The 20379-nt window shown below is 35.2% G+C and overlaps 1 protein-coding gene across 4 annotated transcripts in view; it reads right to left on the reverse strand.

Annotated features, from left to right (window-relative positions):
- RNGTT (RNA guanylyltransferase and 5'-phosphatase) overlaps positions 1-20379 on the reverse strand; it is a 135789-nt gene that overhangs the window by 48657 nt on the left and 66753 nt on the right. For all 4 annotated transcript variants that reach the window (XM_083373634.1, XM_083373633.1, XM_083373635.1 and 1 more), the window contains one exon: positions 11092-11160. In XM_083373634.1, coding sequence (XP_083229760.1) covers positions 11092-11160 — 69 coding nt within the window. The remainder of the gene's footprint in view (positions 1-11091; positions 11161-20379) is intronic.

A 20379-nucleotide genomic window follows, 5' to 3' on the forward strand; every position in this document is an offset into this window, starting at 1 on the left:
AAGCTACTATTCCATGTGAAATTCCCTGAAACTGAGAAATAAAATGGACATTTTCAAAATATTACAGAAAAACAGATATTTCTGTAGTATCAAATAAACAATTAGCATGAGTTAGAAAAAAAGGCCACAGAGATATCCCTTAACACACACACATGGATAAATGAGGACCAAGATATGCATAGGTAGTTACCAAGATTCAGTAATTTAATCCCTTTTTCTTGCAAAACAACTGCCTACTCTCAATCTGTGAGAATCTTGCTTTCTTGGTTGTGAGCAGAATTGGTTACCTCTTTTCCCCAACCACATAATAATGACCAATTATTCCTTCATTTTAATTCTTAAGAGAGAACATAGGAGTTAGAACTTTCTTCTTATTGCGATGGATACCCTTTGTTTTTTTCCCTTTTGTTTCTAATCTATGCAAAGAATCTTTGGGGGAAGGATTGTCACTGCGTGTTTTTTTAGTTTTGCCAGCTTCGCTCATTTCTGTCTGCACATTTTCCCCTGCTCTCTGCACCTGTGTTATTATCTTATCATGTAACCATAGTGAATCTCACATGTCCAGCCATGTTATGGTTTCAAACTGTTTTGTGCGCATGTCTAGAAAAAGTTTCTCAGTTACTTTTTTTTTACTTTTTACTTTCTCTTCTGCCTGATGAGAGATGTAGTCGGCTAGTTTTGTTTGCTCATTAAAAGTTTTACAGTAGAATATGCCTCGGATTTTCTTTCTTTGATATTCACCATGCGAATGAGCCACGGTTCATCGCCCTCTGATAGGAAGTTTAATTCTTCCGTGACAAGGATGTTCTAGTATATCTCACAAACATCGATCAATTTTAAGCGTTAGCCTCTTTGACACAGTTTATAGAGACTACTTTGCACTCTTCCTTATATATCTTTACTTTTGCTTCTCGTATACATTATGCTCTATATGCTTTTGCTCTACAGCATTTTAAGGAATTCTACACACAGTGTATGCATACTGTCCTCTTCTAGTTCCTCTATGAATTCTTTGCAAATGTACCCTTCAGTCTTACTAGGATTTCCCATCCTTCTGACACCTTCTCTTTCAGGATTTCAAGCCACTGGATTTGACCTCCCTTCATTCAGAGTCAAACAAAATCTGATCTTCTGAATTGCAGTATATTGGCAGGTCTGTCTTTTCCCAGTTTGTCTTCCCTTAGAGATCATAAATCTAAAGATGCACTAAAATACCAAACAACTTCAGTGCAACCAATTCTTCCCCGTTGATAAAAATTAGATCCACAATAGCAGATCTTTTTCTTCTTTCCATATTCTGATATTCTGATTTAAGTTGTGAGCAAGAAAAGAAAATGATCTTTGGTTGTCTCTAGACTGTTGGCAAAGTAAGCCCCCAGAGAAATGTCTGTCGTCTTACTCTCCACAAAGAAATAGAAAGTTAAAATAGAAATGTTAAAATGTCATTTGCATATGCTCAATCACAATTAAGAGGCCTCAGTACCTCTGAGAACTATTAGTTCTTTCCAGATTATAAGCTTATAAAACATAGAAGTTCTTTGCTGAAGAAAGGAGGGGGGGAAATCCTACTACAATATGTCTGCTCTGGGATACTGAGTGGGGAAATACACTAAAGCAATCACTTGATAGTCAACAATTCTGAGCAAGAAAAAAGAAAAGAAAAGCCACATATTATAACTTAAATTACCTTTAATTTGAATACCTCTCAGCTTTAAGTGCTATTGATAGTTATTCTGTGGTTGCAGAAGTCATAAGATGCCCTGAGATTTAGTTTTGATCTCAAATTGGGACTGAAGAAATCCATCATTGTTGCTTCCTCCTCCATGTTTTTTAAAATGCCAAGGGCCTGTTATATGTTCAGATTTCCATGGGGATGGTCTAAGCAACACCTCTACTTTGTTCTCAGTACTCATTTAATGAAATAGTGTTTCCTGCCTGCACAAGAAGTACACTAATAACATGTAAAAAAAGGTTACAATGACTTTAGGTACTACAGATGATAAACCAGCTGCCTATTAATCAAAACAGTCTCAGCTGAGAGAGAATAATGTTCTCTCTGTAATGTTGTTACTCTTGCACTTTTCTCACTTATGATGATAAGATGTTTCTTGAGAGCAAAGACAAACACAATAATGGAAGAATGCTTAACCCAAAGTGAACATTGCAGGGAAGAACACTATTTAATCACTTCCAAGAAGTATGTCAAACTTTTTAAAATTTGGGCACATAGAAATGGACAATTAAAAAATACAGATTTTGACAATTATTGACATTCTTTTGAGATTCGGATACTAAGTATTGAGGAGGAAGGGGAGGCAACTGTACAAAATTGCTCAATGTCATCCAATACCTCAAACCACTGTGAATCTGCAGTGTTTTTTGTAACACAAGATCAGCATGCAAGCAATGTTCCATCCTTTAATTAAGATTAAGGGGTGTGGTTTCAAAGTTGTATATATGTTTGCTGGAGCATTTTCTGCAACTAGCGCTCTCCAGAGCAGAGGTCCCCAACCTTTGGGGCATCAGGGACCGGTTCCATGGAGAGTTCCATGGTTTCACAAATCAGAGAGTGTGTGGTTTTATGTGCTGTCTGCATCCCATGGATGGGGCTTTGTTTGTGCGGACTGGTTGCTGGCATACCACAGCCCGGTACTGGTTCATAGACTGGGGGTTGAGGACCATTGCTCTAGAGCAGAGGTAGGCAACCTTGGCTCTTTTATGACTCCTGGACTTCAACTCCCAGAATTCCTGAGTCAGCTATGCTGACTCAGGAATTCTGGGAGTTGAAGTCCATGAGTCATAAAAGAGCCGAGGTTGCCTACCCCTGCTCTAGAGGAATGCTTGCACTGGCTCCTACTTCAAGCAATATCTACAGTTTCTAAAACTGACATGTATATATCACAGTTGTCAAATAAAGGTCAAAGGTTAAGGCAGGCCTGTAGAAAGGGGCATGAGCCAATTGGTCTACTGTGCTGCATTATCATTTCAGTTCTGCTATATATCAAGCAAAGATGGTGGATTTTATTTCATATAGTGTGGCTATAGGTCAGAGTCTTTTTATAGTAATTTTACTAAAAATTACAATTAAAAAGATAAAAATGAATACAAAGTAACAATGTAAAACAAAGAAAAAAAATGAAAGCGCAGAAAAGGAAAAGAGCAGAAAAATAGAAAAGAACAATTAAGAAAAATTGAAGAAATATATAAAGAAATGATTCACCTTTCCTTACAATAGACCAGGGGTGTCAAACTCAATTTCATTGAGGGCCGCATCAGCATTGCGGTTGCCCTCAGGGGGCCGGGTGGGTATGGCCAGGGTGGGCGTGGCCTACTGGGTGGGCATGGCTAGAGTGCGTATGGCCTACTGGGTGGGCGTGGCCAGCTCTACATCGTTCGTATCAAGGGTGCCTATGGGGGCCTGGGCAGGAGTGGGACAGATCTGAGGGTCTCTGGCAGAAGGAGGGTCTCTGGGCCATGGCCAAGGCAGTGGGGGCCGTTCCCTCACTGTTTCCAGGATGGCTTCGCAGGCCACATGAAACCACTTCGTGGGCCGGATCCGGCCCCCGGGCCTTGTGTTTGACATGTCTGCAATAGACCATATTAATAGCTTGTCATCTGCTCTTAAATTATAACAAATGATCTCTTCTTTCTATATCCCATCTCTTATCTATAAACAAATCCATAAAGGATTGTCATTTCAGTCTTGCCCGATGTCAGCAAAAGATTACCAGCGGTGGTAACATATTTATTTTAATTTTGATCAAATAAACCAACCCTTCCTTTTGCTTTTAAGATTATGGATCCTTAATCCCTTATCCTTTTCTAAAAATTTCTTTCTTTTCATTTTTTCTTTGCCCCTACTCACAAAATTGTTCAAAGCCCCTTTTGTAAATCCAATATAAAAATTATCCAGGTCACTCTTTTATTTGCACATCCTTTTAATTATTAAAGCATCAGTTGGTTTCTCCTGTGTGCTGTATACAAACGTTTTTCCAAATTATTCTTGTATTCTGCCATTTTTAACTCTACCTTCACATCAATCTGTCTTGTCCAGGAAAACTTGTTACTCTACCATAACATCTTTTAAACATAGTCTTTCTATAGAGGCAGGCACTCTTAAAACTAACATCTGGGTCAATTGTTCAAATATATCCTTCAGTATCTCCAAAATTAAAATATTTTGCTCCATTCTGTATGAATGTCAATTTTTTAAGTGTTATTGTTTACCCATAATCTTTAGTTCCTTCTGGTTCCCTCTAGGGTACAACCTTCTAAGTCTATTATGGTTTTCCTTACAATTAATGTCAAAATCTTATTTCAAATCCACCATTAGTCTCTTTCCAAAACCAACATTCTAATTGCCCTTTTGTTGTTTATTTCATTAAAAAAAGATTTCAAACAACTCCCACTAAGAATTGAAAGAAACTCACCAGCTGCTTTCTGAAACTTGACAATCCAAAGGTTTCTAAAGGCTGAAACAATCGATTTCCAAAAATGTTTAGAAAAGGAAATACATGAACCCAGTGTTCTTTTGAAGGAGCTAATCAAAGTATGAACGAGATGGCTAGTCCCTTGTCAACCAGAGATTGCTGTTTTGTGGTCTCTTCATCAGGAGCAACTATCTGGAGCACTTGTGAGTAATCTCAAGTTCTCTCCTTGTCAGAATTACAAAGGGGCCACTCTGTTCTTCAGCCCTTCATTCTGCCATAAACATTAACTCTGCTTTTAGCTCAGGGGTGTCAAAATGCCGGCCTGTGGGCCAGTTGCATCATGCGGAGTGTGTGCCCACCCCAGCTCTGGCAATGCGGAAAAAAGTCGCGATACGTCACAACATGTCATATGACGCAGTGAGTTTGACACCCGTGTTTTAGCTGAACCATCTTCAGTTCATCATTTTTCCCCCACTACAGCTCAAAATCTTCTAGAAAGAGTTTAAGATTATCAAGCCCATAAGCAAAGGGCCACTTATGGCTGAGTGCTCAACTTACTGAGACAGTTATAAAGCAAAAAAGTAAAAATGTATTACCTAATTAGCAGCAGTTTTTAAGCACAGAGTAGCATGACATTTGTAGATCTACTTTTCCACCACAAGATAATGCTAATAAAGCACCATTTAGACTTTTTAGATACAAATAAAATATTAAGCAGGTTATAAATACATCAAATAATAACTATAAACTATATTACAATCTCATGATTCAGGATAGACTGGGAAGTTTTTATAGATATTCTTTTTTTTTTAAAAGTAAAACTTTCATGAATGCAATCATTCTTGATGTTTTACTTGTAATTAACAATTATTTAGCTAATAGCAAAGATAGGATTTTGTGTAATTATTTATGTGCTAGAATTGCTTATCAAACCTAATTAGCAATAAATTTATAAATCCGTGGGGATATTTATGATTGTCCACTTCTTACAATGCAAAAACTTCAAGTGTCTCATTTACAATGTAGCCATTTGATTACCTTCTTTTTTTTCCTCAAGAAGATTTTCACACACGTATTTGTTGAGAAAAGAGCACCAGTGATACTGATTTCAGGCAGTAAGTATTACCAAGATATCTATATTAAATTATTCTGATACTGGGAAATCTATTTCTAATTATGGTGAGCAGAGCTTGCATGCAGAGTTTCAATTAGCTTTATTGAAAATTCTTGTGCAGGTTCACATAATAGTTTTTCTTAAAAATCATAAAGCATCAAGAAATATTGTTCGCCAATTATACCCTATGAAGTGGTTTAGAGAAAATTGCTACTATGATACAATATGAAACATAGTGTTAAAAACTATTTAACAGATTATTAACCAGCATGAACTGAAGTGTATTTCTATAATGCTACATAGTGAAGAATTTCACCTATTCCAACTAGAATGACATAAAATTTATAGACCATTATGGATTCCAGTGCACTGAGAGTTAAAAATATTATAAAATATCTATAACATAAACATAATTTTATGCCTTTACCTGGTAGTAATGTTATTTCCTCTGAGAATGAATAATTTTATTTTCAAAATTGTATTTTAAAAATTTAGTGCCATATTCTTGCTTCATCTGTGAAGTAGAACTAGAAGATGCACTAAAAAACTAAACTGTTTTCTACAGCATTAGTTGATTTTTAGTTTCCAAGAAAAAACTTTTGTCACTAAAATGAAATTATCAAAGATAAAAATTACCGGTATCCTATATGAGAAAATTATGGGTAAACACTGATCTTGGATGCTCAGCAGAATTTTCTTAATTTTCATCTAGTCCTCTATTTACAGAGAAATAATTGGAGAAAGCTTTAAGAGAAAGTCATGCCCACATCTATGCTAGGGATAAATCAAATTCACTGAGACAGCTTCTTAAAGATCAAATGGTCACGGATTGCTGAAAAGCTATCCCACCAAATTTTCAAGGAATTAATTTAATTATTTTTCCCTAAACATTTTACATTAACATTTGACCATACTAATACAATTTAGAAAGTAGAGAATATTTTATGAATATCCATTTGAATTTTTTTAAAAAAATACTAAAAAACGCACTCCCATATTTGATGAGAATGTTTATCCACAATCTTACGAATAGTGTTACTTTAAGACTAAAAATCTGGTATTTACTCAGTCTCTCAGTGAAATTTTTGAAACAATGAGCAAAACCATTCATCAGTATGAATTGAAATATATCATTCTGCTGAAAGGATGCTCAGATCAATGCATCGGATAGATGACTTTTATGATATAATTGTATTAAATATTACTATTAAAAACTAATACAAACCAAAAAATAAAAAATAGAGCAGAAAAGAAAGGTAAATAAAAATATAGTAAAGAAAAGGAATATGCAGAGAAATGACTTCCCCTAAATCACAAATATAAACAATTTTTTTTAATCCCATTTATATCCCGCCCTTCTCCAAAGACTCAGGGCGGCTTACAATCTAAGAAGCACAAATCAATGTGCTTAGCAATTTTAGTAACTTGTCACCTGTTCTTGAATTATAACAAATGATCTCCTTTCCATATCCCATCTTATCTATAAACAAATCCATAAAGGATCATCATTTCAGTCCTGCCTGATATCAGCAAAAGTCCATTAAAGGTTATCAGAGATAATAACATATTTATTTTAATCTTGATCAAATAAACCAATTCTTTCTTTAACTTTTAACAATATGGATTTTTAGTCCCTTCAAATCATGTTTTAGAAATTTATTTCTTTTCATTTTTCTTTGTCCCTTCTCACAATATTCTTCAAAGCCCCTTTGGTAAATCCAATATAAAAAAATTATCCAGGTCACTTTTTTCGTTTATTATTTGCACATCCTTTTAATTATTAAGACATCTCTTCTGTCTCATATACAATCTTTTCCCAAATCATTCTTGTATTTATCATTTTTAAATCCACTTTCACATCTATCTGTCTTGTCCAGAAAAACATGCTCCTCTTCCATAACATATTTTAAACATAGTCTTTCTATATAGGCAGGCACTCTTAAAATTGACTTCTGGGTCCATTGTTTAACTATATCTCCAAATTTAAAATATAAATCTTGACTACTGCACTGTGCTCTACATGGGACTGCACTTGAAAAGCAACTAGAAGCTCCAGCTGGTCCAAAATGCAGGGGGGCACATGGTTTTGTGCAGACCGTGGTGTCTACATGTGTCAATGCAGCTCCTGCAAGAGCTGCATTGGTTGCCTATTTGCTTCCAGGTACAATTCAAAGTGCTGATTGTCACCTTTAAAGCCCTTCATGGCTTCAGACCAGGTTGTCTGAGAGGCTGTCTCTAGCCGGTCACATCCACCCGACCCACTAGAGCAGGGAGGCAAGGAATGCTGCAGGTCCCATCTCCCAAAAAGATACATCTGGCAGGACCCACAAGAAGGTCTTCTCCATAGTGGCTCCCTCCCTCTGGAACATCAACCATCTGGAAAGTAGACTGCCCCCCACTCTAACACTTTTTCACAAGGCCCTGAATACGTAGTTTTGTTAGTGGACCTGGGGAACCCAGAGTGGAATGGAGCCCATTAAATGTTGATTTGAGTGTGTGTTGTTGCTGGCGGGGTGTATTTCATTATTATTTTATTATTCTTTATTTTTATTATTTTTATATTTTCTATACTGTGTTTTTATTATCTGCAAGCCACCTCGAGTCACTATGAGCAACTAAGTGGCTATATAAATTATCTTTCATAAACAAACAAACAAATATTGCTCCAATTTGTATGAGTAAGTCAAAATTTTAACTGCTCTTCTTTGCTTGTAATCTTTAGTTTCTTCTGCTTCCCCCTAGAGTCCAGCCTTCAAAAGTTTATTATAGCTCTTTTAAGAGTTTAAAACAGCAGCATTTTCTTTTAGGAAGAATGGATTCTTATAATTAATGTCAAAATATTATCTGGACCCTTAATCCATTTGTAACTTTCCAAAATCAACATTCTAATTGCCCTTTTGTTGTTGATTTCATTAAAAAAATTACAATTATATTTAAAACTTCTCTCACTAAGGTTTGGTGTAAACTCACCAAGTAGCTTTTGAAACTTGTTGATCAAAAGTTTCTAATAGGTGAAAAGCAGTTGACAATAGTACTTTGTAGCACTCCAAAGCAAAATCTAAGACTCTAAAGGTTATATTTAGTTAGTAGCACTCTGCTTTTAAAAGATCAGCTCATTGATAGATTGGTTATAGGTATGATTTTGGAAACTGATTAGAAAAGGAAATATGTGGGCCCAGTGTCCTTTTGAAGGGCACTGATTGTGGCTTGAATGAAAATGGCTTTCTTTTATCTCCCAGACCTATAAGTCCATTGGAGACCGCTATCTTGCTGTCTCCTCATGAAGAGCAACTATCTGCAGAACTTGTGGGCAATCTCAAGTTCTCTCCTTGTCTGGAGAGAAATTACAAAATGCTAGTCTACTCTCTGGCTCTTTTAGCAGAAGCTTTTTCAGTTCACTATTTCTTCTCCAGAAGATGAGCAATTTGCTATCATAGATAAAATTTAATGTGTTTTCATCTCTTTGCAACAGAATAAAATTGCCAGAATTGTGCAAGGAGAGATCAACAAAAATCATACCTGTAACTAATCTAGCAATAAAGTGGTATTTTATAAATGGAGTGATACCAATTAAAAATAAACCCTGGAGCCTTAGGATGTTTCTTTTAGATTATTAAAGGACTAAATTAGCACTGTCACAAATCTTTTGAGGTAATAAATTGACATTAATGTTGAATTGTAATTAATTCTATGATTGAGTGTATAATTTAAGGAAAAAAATCATATGTCTGTATGAATAATGAATTATTCAGTATAACAAACTTTCTGAAAATTCTGTAATTTGAAGCAAGGAAGATAGTATTACTTTTTTTGTTCTATTGCATTACTTGTTGTCTGCTTTCTGAATATTTGGGGAAGCAACTGAAAAAAATAATAGGTATGTCACGTTTCTTGTTAACAAAATGTTTGTTTCTTGTTAATAAAATACTATACTATCCATCTGTAGCAGGATTTTCACAAATCAAAAATAATGCATTAACCAATATTTGTATACAGACATTCAGTATAGACCAGGTAGTTCTCACTTAGCAACTATAATTGGGACCAGCAACTCAGTCACTTAGTGACAGATCTCTAAGTAGAAAATCAAAAGACTATGAATCTGGTTACAATTTTACTTCATTTTTCTTTTCTTTTTTTGCCACTCCCTGCTCATTTAATGTTCACGATGGTGCTGGAATAATTAGCAAGAAGTGAATTAATGTTTATCTTTACACTGATTGGAGAGAAAGGGATTACAAGAGAGCAAGCAGGCACACAGTGGCGAATACTATGTAGTAATATGCTGGCTATCAATAGGCTTCTCACAGGAACTCCTTAGGAGGCAAACAAAATCCAAAGGCGTGAAAGAGAGGCATGGAGGCTAATTAAAGTCATAGAATTAAGCTTGTTAACTTAGAACTTAGAACAGGGGTGTCAAACTGCCGGCCCGCAGGCTGGACGTGTCATCCCAAAACCGTGCCCACCTCATTACCGGCAGTGGAGAAAAAGCTCCGATATGTTGCGCGACGTCACATGACGTCGCGAGTTTGACATGTCTGACTTAGAACCTTTGGGAGAAGCACTGTGCTGCTGTGGAGAAAAGCAGCTCAGGAAGAGATTGATTAAGTAAACTCTGCTCTGGTGGAGGCAGAAAAAAATGGGTCAGGCACAGAGCAATCGGTACTAATTGACATTAATGGCAAATACAAGACTAAGGAAGGCAAACACATCACTGAAATGGGGAAACTGCTAAAGGACGTAAATGGGCATTGGTTGCAAAGTTATTTCCAAGTTTGTCAATGTGGGCACTGGTTGCAAAGTAACTTTGAATGGTTGCTGTCCATGGTAGTTGCTTAGTGAGGTATCCCACCCACCAGTCATTCCTGACCTCAAGGTAAATATAATAGAACATTACAAAGGACAATTGCATTGTGCAATAGTTGACCTAGAATTCATTAGAAATTCAGTAACATTTCTTAAGAAATTAACAGTAATGAATTGTTCTTACTAGAGCACATACTGTATATTAAGCACTGTAGAAGAATGTCTTAGTGTTTGTTCTCAAAATTCAAGAATGTCTTAGTAAATATGTATCGTCTGTGTGTCTGTGTAGGTGCACATGCATACACAAACACATAGATATTGCTCTTTCCCCACCCTTTCTCAGGATTGTATTTCATGCATCTAGTGAAATGAATTATGATAGATGATATCTTACACTAAAGCAAATGGTTAATCTTTAAAGTGCCATAAAACAGTTTGTGGAATTTCATAGTATTCTAAGATATTTATTCTAAAACAACTGAAACTTCCAAACATTTAAGAATATGTAACATATTTATAATTTATAAACTGAGAGGTAATAAAAATATGTAATCTTAAATATTTCATATTAACAGGGCATGCTATTTTTTTTGCAAAAATAAGGAAAAACTTACTATCAAAAATATTCTATTTTAAGTAGAATATTTTTGATAGCAACTTAAGCATTCTTCTGTAGCATAATTACTTTTAAAATTTATCACATGATTTTAATACAGTAACAATCAAATTCATGCAACTTACTCCTACAGGCTGAAAAATTAGTCCATCCACTTCATGAGAGACTTCTCTTGCAAAATTTCCTTCAAGAAGCTGCAAGAAGCATCAAATGATTGTTAGCAATTACAATTAAGAAGTAAAACAACCCTGGCATACAGAATAAAAAATATCTAAACGTCTATGCTTATTTAGTTATGGTATTTATATGCCACATAACTCCCCTCAAGATTATACACTGCATTTTTGGAAGAAATTAGCTTCAAATGTCTATTAATTAAACGTTTAAAAAGCAGATGGTATTAGGAGATAAACACTGCAATAAAACAGTAAACACATGTTTTAATGTTCATGAATTGAAGACTGCATTGCAGAAGACATGAGGCCAGTTGAGATGTAACAGTCCTTGCCTTTTTTTTGTGCCCATGTTTTATCCTTGCTTCTCCCACACTAATTTCTAATTCATACCAACAGTGCCTCTAGGCATTACTAGTCAGCATCGTTTTAAATGCTTCCAAGTATGAGTATGGAAGTCATGTTACAGGTGGCCATATTACATTTTACCCATTCTATCTGAATGAATTCTGAATTCTGCAGTTCAACTGCAGAAAATAAAAAATAATCCAACTGAGTTAGGGGTCTGAGGCTTAAGCCACCCATTCCTCAAACATGACCATGAGATTAGATTAGCCACAGTTTATTCAGGCATAACTAAACTATTGTGAGTCAAAAGTGAAAGCTGCCAGAAGAGAGGGAACATAAGTATTTTACAATAAACATTTTTGTTGCTGTTGTTGTTCCTAGTGTTTTTCTGCAAGTGTAAAGTTTGCTTTTATCAGATCAACCCAGTACTGATCCATTTGGTAGGAACTGACCAACCAATGTGTTGCCTAAGCCTGACATCGTGGGCTGAGAGACAGCAACTGAGAGAGAGCAGGCTTTCATGAGTAGGGTAGACTAAAACTCAAGTCTCCTGGTTTCTAACCTGGAGCCTTAACCATTGGACCAAACTGGTTCCCACTAAGGTAAGCAATATAACTTTAGGCATAGATTAATATAACAATGTTCATCATTATGGCAACAAGATCTCCCTTTTGCAGGCTTATTTTGTTTCGAATAGTCTTTGTAGGACCACTTTTTTTCCTTAACCTTCTCCATTTCCTTATGAAAGCCAATGAATTTATATCTGAATCCTTAACATTTTTTAAAGGTAAACATCAATTTCTTCTATTAGTTGGGTTATCACGTATGAATGAGGAAATCCTACTAATGTTAGAAGTGAAATCTACTGGTATGTACTTGCTATAAAAAGCTGCTCTAAATTTAAACCAAATAAAATATCTTTTTTGTTAAAGCTACTGGTCTACTATGTTTATTCTGCTTAACTATTAATATGAAAGACATTACACTGCTTAAAAAGAATAAACTAAGTTCAAAAATCCATTCTTCTTCAGACTTCTTCAGTATTAGAGCAAACATTAAATAACTATCTTCTAGCCCTAACAAGCAGGCATATACATAGAATGAAGGCTACTGCTAAGCTTGTAAGCCGCCCTGAGTCTTCGGAGAAGGGCGGGATATAAATGTAATAAAAATAAAATAAATAAATAAATAGTTAACATATATTAAAACTGCTAACAATAATGGAAGTTTTAATTAAATGAACTGATGGCAGACACAAGAACAAGAATGCTGTTATACTAATATTTTTGTACAATTTGGATAATACAACATGAACTACCTATAATTGCAAAAAAAGATAGCCACGTATATCATATATGGGGGACATATATAATCAGCAAATACAAAATACACATAACATTATAGAGCAAAATATATTAAAACAGTTGTTGAAGACAATAGTAATGTGCTGCTAATTTCACAAGTTTTATTTTTACTTTTCATCTACTAGAGCATATAATCAAATGCTATTGTTCCAGAGCTAAGGATTTTTAAATAAAATACTGTTTGTACCATGAAAAAATAAAACTGAGTATAATCAAAACAAATTCCATTCTGAATTATATTGAAAAAACTTAGTCAAGACCATATCTGCAATAATTTTGTATCAGACAAGGAGGAACATGTAATGAGCATGTGTGTGTGCGTATGCGCACATGTGCATGTGCAGGTGTTAGATACACAGACATACCACATTCTGGTATTCATGCCCAGGCTAACATTTTCCAAAACATATTTCACAATAAAAGCATAACTCTCTAATTAGTCTGATAAAATTAAGTTTATTTTAATTGGGAAGGGGAAAAAACAAAGGTGATTTTGCACAACATTGTACTACTATGGGAAAAGGACCTGTTTTGTATCATAGCACAATTAGTATGTAGACAACAAGGTGCAAAGCTAGACCTCTTCCTGAGATATAAGAGTAGATGGAAATATATAGGACATCCATCATTGGAACTGTTTGGAACAGTGAAAAAATGTCTAGCACAGTCTTCGTACTTTAGACAAATTAAATTAAATACAGCTGTGAATAAATTCTCATCGATTACAACAGGAATATTTTTAAAATGGCTAATTTTAGATTCAGCTACCACTAAACATAAAGCACATTAACATATGTAATGTTTAGATAGCTAATTTGGGTGATTTTTTTAATACATAAAAAAGCAGTCTTCAGGCTCATAATGATGCATGTACATATTTGCCTGGAGGGAAATAAACAAGATTATAATTAACTGTATAGATAGAGGTAAAAAGAAAAAAAAAGGTATCACTCAATTCCAAACTCATTCTGGGTGGTAAAATAAACCAAAACAATACAACCAGCAGAATAAAAACAAAATATAATAATTTATGAAAATGAAGAAATGAAAGAAATAAACAAGAACAATCAATTTGGCAGGAGCCTCTAACACAAGGTCTTTAAGGCTTTCCACAATGCCTACAAGAGTGAAAGACACATGGAGAATCTTATTTCAGAGGGCAGGCACTGTGACAGAGAAGGGGTGGAATCTGTCTGCTTCTGGGGTCCAAATATGACATTTTTTAACGGAAAGGACCAGAGTGACCAGCTCTGTCAGACTGAACCAGCCAGACTGATTCCAAAGGAGACAGGCTTTCCCTCATGTAATTAGGCCCAATGCCACACAGGGTTTTTACAGGTCATAACCAGCACCTTCCATTTCTCTCACAAGCATACTGGTGTCACATAGGCATACAAAGACCTGCCTATTATTGCCGACAACACTAAATCCTGGGCCAACTGAAGCTTCTGAGTGGGCTTCAAGGACAGCCATATGTAAAGTGAATTACAACAATCACACAATGAAGTGATTAGGACATTAGTGGCTATCTGAAGTACCTTCCAAATTAGAAAAGTGGACAATTGGCATACTGGATGAAACTATGCAAATGCCTTTGTAGCCAAAGCAACCACCTGTACAGACTGCACACCACTCTAAAACCATTTCTTTATCCGCTCATGCTTTTAATATAATAAATCAGACTGGCTAATGAAGAGGAGAGAAATTCACTGTGCAAAACTCTAAAGATATTATTATCACCAACTATAAATTAATAACGTAATTGGGTTTCTTTTTCAAAAAGAAAAGAAAAAACAGTATGATACTGCTGCTTGCTAATAGCATCAGCTCACTAATTACTATCCATGATTCATTTGTAGCATTCCAAGCCTGATTAATGTCAGGTCAAGTTTAACATATGACAAGGTTTATTACTAATGTTTTGCTATCCCACAGCTTGACAGTCTTTCACAGTGAGCACCATCTGTTACATAAGGGAATAAAAGTCAGAGCACTACTAACTCTGAGTTGCTCTAGGTCACTATGGTATGTTTTCAAAGCTGTCCAGGGCAATTAGGCTAATAATATTTGGTAGTAATTACTAACTTTAAAAGCTACTCATTATCATATACTTTATTTCATTTGTAGTAATAATCATATAACATGACCTTAAAACAATATTACTAATCATCCGTATTTTATAACTGCCAGGCAATTATAGTGTGCTACACAGAGTTAAGTTTTACAATCAGCAATTAATCCTAAATTCAAGTCACAAAACTGGAAACAGTGTAGTAAAACCCAAGGTAAAATACTCTATGCCCAATACATCACCACCTATGGATACTCCAGCCTCTGTGTTTACATCTCAAAACCTATTATAAGTTAGTCTTCAGTTAACAAACCTAATTAGGATTGGAATCTCCATTGCTAAGCTATGCTGTCATTAAACGAAATATTACAGGACCACACTGCTTAGCGACAGCAGTTCTGGTAGTCTTGGTTGCAGTCATTAAGTGAGGCTCTCATGCTTCTTATTCCTTATCGTGCTTGTCTTTGCTTCAATTTCCTCCCGCCAGCCTATGGGCACCCTCATCTCTGCCTTTTTGTCCTCCCTGCACTCCGCCACCTACCTTAACTGCCCCCACCATCCATGGAGAATCTTTGCAGTCTTCTTTCTCCCACTGCTGAGGGGGCCAAGTGTCCCGATTTTGATCATATGACCACAGGGGATACTGCAACGATCACAATTTTGAGGACTAGCCATAACTACCATTTGTTCAGCATCATTGTAACTTTGAATGGTCACTGAATGAATAGCTCGTTAAGCAAGAATTACCTGTTATAGTGTTGGTAATAGAGTGGTGGATTTGACATTGTAGAGGCTTTAATTTTTTTCCAAATAATGAAATTTTTTTTCTGTAATATTTTCAAAAACCTTGTGTTTCTATTTAAAAATAAAAACACAATAACTCTTTGTAACACTGTTTAAATTACACAGGCTTCAGGTTCAATCTTGACAATAAGGATTGAATTCACAAGTCATATTTGAACCCAGAAAAGAATTGCAAACTTAGCTTCATCATATTTAATACACTCAAAATAATAAACTTGAAACTATACTAAAAAATATTTGAACGCCTAATTCAACAAAACGTACACATTAGTACATTTAGGTTGCACAGACCCCTCGGCACATTTAGGAGAAAGGTATAGCATGTCATAGAAATAAGCTCTGAAAGGTGCAATTTTTTCATTGTTGTTGCATGTGCTGCTGCTGCTGCTGCTCTTTAAAGCCCACCAGATAAAACAGCAAACTCCCCCTTCTCACTACTGACTAGTGCAGCCATATAGTCACAGTTACTCAGGGTGCATTCAAAGGGGAAAGAGAGCCAGGCATGACTGGCAAAGGGGAGGGCAGCCTAATCCAAGCCACAGTGAGCGCTGGGGGGAAAAAGTGAGATTTTCAAACCAAATTAGTCAACTAGATGAGCTTTGTTCTGACTCATCTTCTTTTGTTATTAGAGCATATGAAAAGTAGTGTTTGATTTAGCCTCTTTTTTCCTCAATAGTTCAGTTCAAGTAACTAATTACTGTACCACTTTTTCCTCAATAGTTCAGTTCAAGTAAATAATTACTGCACCACATATTCCTTTCTTCTGTTATATGTAGACTAATTACCCTTTCAGGGGATAATTATCCTGCCCTCCTCCCCACCCCCCAAATTACATTTTCTACCTTCCAGAGAGACAGAACAAGCAATGCTAAACATTTTCTACTTTTTCCGTTTCATTAATGAGAAAAATGAGAGTGAGATATCATATCCTAAAATTTTAAGACAAAAGCCATGTAATATGCTAATCTGCAAAACAGCATCAACTGGTACAGTTGAGAGCACATTGTGAAATAGTACCTAAGCCATGACAATAACATTTGGTCTCCTTCGGAAATGTACCATACATGAACATGATTTGCTCTCAATATATGTCATAAGTAATAAGCCCTAATACATATGTTAAAGGCTAAGGAGATAGGAATGGTGTTCAGTGAAGGCTTTAAAGTAGGGTGAAACAATTAAGCTAACTTGCAAATCATCATCTACAAAGCTGAAGCTCAAGCATCTTCTGACACTGAAGCTCCAAGTTAAGTCCCCTTCCTTTCCAAGATAGATTTCATTACTGTGTTGCACTAAAATGGCACAAACCGTTAATAAAAAAAACCTGATTGTCAGTCAAGCTTGTGTCAGTACTGCCATAAAGGTGAATTAATATAACAGTAAGCTATGGGGACTTCCGGTTTGCCAACACAGCCGTTGCGGCCGTTTGGAAGGTGAGCTCACCTTCCACGTCCGATTTCCAATCGCTGGGGAACCCTGGAAAGGGTCAAAAGTCACCCTGTAGGGGCGACCAGCAAGGAGGATATTTCTGCTGGATCGCGGGAGAGCAGTAGCTCTTCCACTTGATCTGGTGCAGCCCTCCAAACCGGCGGACGAAAGACCAGCCATAGCAATATGGCTCATCACTAGGCTGCAGACAGCCAGTCACATTTACTACCAGGCACCTACAAAGCAACGCAGAAGAGACTGGGTGAGATCTGAAACTCTCTTCAATCCTAATTATTTTTTCCACCTGTATAAGCTGCCCAAAGTATTTTCCCCCATTGTAGAGAGGGAAGGGAAACTTTATCCCACCCTCTAATAGCAGCAACTGACTATCCAGGGGAGTTTTAAAACATTAAAAAGATAACCTGATTCTAACTGGACTTTTATCTTTCTAAAGCTTGAGGACTAAAAGATTCCTTATTTTTATTGAAGATTTGGGTTTTTATCTACAAAAAAGAAGTAAAATCGGGAAAAGGAATACAAAATTTGGACTAAATAAAAAAAGAGAAAGAAATTCCTAAATGGTATGGGTGACACCTTGTGGCTAAACCTGATATTACAACCTGTTATTGCCTAACAGAGACTTAGCTTGCAGCCCAGATGATAGATAAGAGTTCTATAACCTTGGCAGATATCAGCTGTGAGAAGCCCAGCTGTGTTCCATACTCAGTGGCAAAATTATTCTTATTTTTATTGTAAAGCTTTTAATTTAACATACTATTAAGAAAATATGGCTGAAGATCATGAACAGACTCTTTTTATGATGAAAGCAATTCTTAAAACTATTATTACAGCTACTGATGAAATAAGAGGCTACAAAGAACAAGATGTTAGCCTAGATATACAACCAACTACACAGAATATAATAGAAGTGGAACAATTAAATAGTATTACAGAAGATTTAAATGATCAACAAATTGAGCTAATGGAAAACCCAGAAAAGAGACTGATAATATTGAAAATGGAAAAGACTTTCTATACAAACCAGAAGAAGCCTGAGGATCAAGAAGAAGAACAGACTGAAGGGAAGATAAATATTTCAGGACAACTACATTGAGATGGAAAAAGAGAGAGACGATTTGTTAGCACTTCCAAAAAAATGGTGATTGGATGCCATCTTTTATTTCAAATAATATGTATAATAACAGAGGGAGATCCATTTGATGATTTAAAAGCACAGAAATGGAAGGTGAGTTGGCAAAGAAAGAAAGCTAGAATAAAACTGAAGAAAATTGGGGTTTTGACTTATCAGTGAAGATTAAAAGAGAATATACTCAAATAGATGTATACTTTGAATATTAAATTTTGTTATGAACTGAGATGAATAAAATTTTGATTATTTTAAATTTGGAAGCATAAATATTAAAAGTTAAAATTGAATATTGATCTGTCTACAAAGAATGAATGTAAAAGTAATTAAGATATATATATATAAGCTAAAAATGTATAGATAAATGTAATAAATATGTGTTTACTTAGCTGATATAATAAGAATTGTATTAGCCTAAATATGAGATAGTAGACATTAAGAGAAAAAGAGAGGAAGTATTTGATGTTGAAACAAGATAAATTCTGATTACTTAGGTTAAGATATTTGGAAATTAATAGAAAATAAGAATGCTTTATTGTATTATTAATTAGATGATGTAAGATGGTGAGAAATAGAGTATGTTTGAATAGATAAGATGTGTATCCTGAATATTAGACTTTGTGATGAATTTGATAAAGGGAATTTTGGTTACTAAAAATTTGGAAATTATAAACAACAAATGTTAAATTCAGATATTAACGGGAAACTAAAAATTGGGAAAACTAATTAGTACATTGTCTATAAAGACTGAATGTTAAAATAACTAGGATATGTATAAGCTAAAAATCAATGATAAATGTACGAATGTTATCTTTATTTGACACAATAAGAATTGTATTAGTTTAAATATGAGACAATAAATACTAAGGAGAAAAGAGAGGAAATATTTAATGTGGCATTTTGAGATTTGTATTAAAGATATCTGTATGTCATTAAATTATCAGTTAACCCAGCTGACACGTTGCTTTTCAAATACTGTACTTAAAATGTAAAATTAGAAAATCAATAAATCCTTTTTCAAAAAACAAAAACAGTAAGCTATGGAAAGGAGGAAAAATGGAAGCAAGAGAGACTTGGGAAATAAAGATATGCAATACAGGGTTTTGCCACAATTTGTGCCAGTAGTTGGTCATTAAATACTAAAAGAAACATTTTTGCAAGGGATGCTTCTTGGATTTGATCTGCAAATTAAACTAATTCAGTCACTCATTCAAAAATATAAGCCAAATGCTTATTTGAATATTATAAACAAATCAAAAGGCTATCTTACAGGTTGATTGTTACAGTGGCTTAAAATTTTAAATATCCCAGTCGATTTTTAGATCACTATTTACTCGTTGAATAAGTAATTCTGCCCTGTTGCCTCAACTGAATTATTAGAATATCACACAAACTGATTTAAATGCTTCTTTTTTCTTGACATGGTTACCTCAAAAATGAAAGAAACAGGGAACAATGGTGTCTGGCTTTAGATACTCATCAGAGAAACTGTATAAGCAACTCTCAGTGCTTATTTTCAGCCCAAAGAATTGACAGCTATAGCAACCTTATCTGCAGTATTCCAAAAAAGCAAATCCCAGCAGTCAGTAAACTGCGATTGTGTAGTTTATTGTTCAAGTCAGAAATGGAGAGGTGGTATGGACAGCTGTTAAGAAAGGAAATGAAGGAGCTGTGAGAGAGAAACAGGAGCAGCTGGAGGGCAACTAGGAAGAAACAGCAGTGAGGGCAGCAGTGGGTAATACAAATAAACAAAAAAAAACAAATTCTATGTGCAGTTCATCAGCTTCGAAACCTCTTAGTTGCAGTGTACCTTATTTTGATTTGGAACTGGAAGCGTCACTCCTGATGAGTGTTAATCATGATTCAGTCAGGATCATGTTTCATAATATGACTTGAAATTAAGAAACAAGTTCTTACAGTGCACAGGAAAAAAAACACAAAAATAACAAGGCAAAGAAGAGAACAGTGATCAAATTAATAAAAGCAAAAGAAATGAATACTACTAGGTATTTTTTTCCAAGAAAATGAAGATAGCAGAAATGACAGTGCAAAACAGAGAAGGCCTAGGGAGGAGATAC

The sequence above is a fragment of the Vipera ursinii genome (assembly GCF_947247035.1).
Source record: "Vipera ursinii genome assembly, chromosome: 1".
Classification (NCBI taxonomy): Eukaryota; Metazoa; Chordata; class Lepidosauria; order Squamata; family Viperidae; genus Vipera; species Vipera ursinii.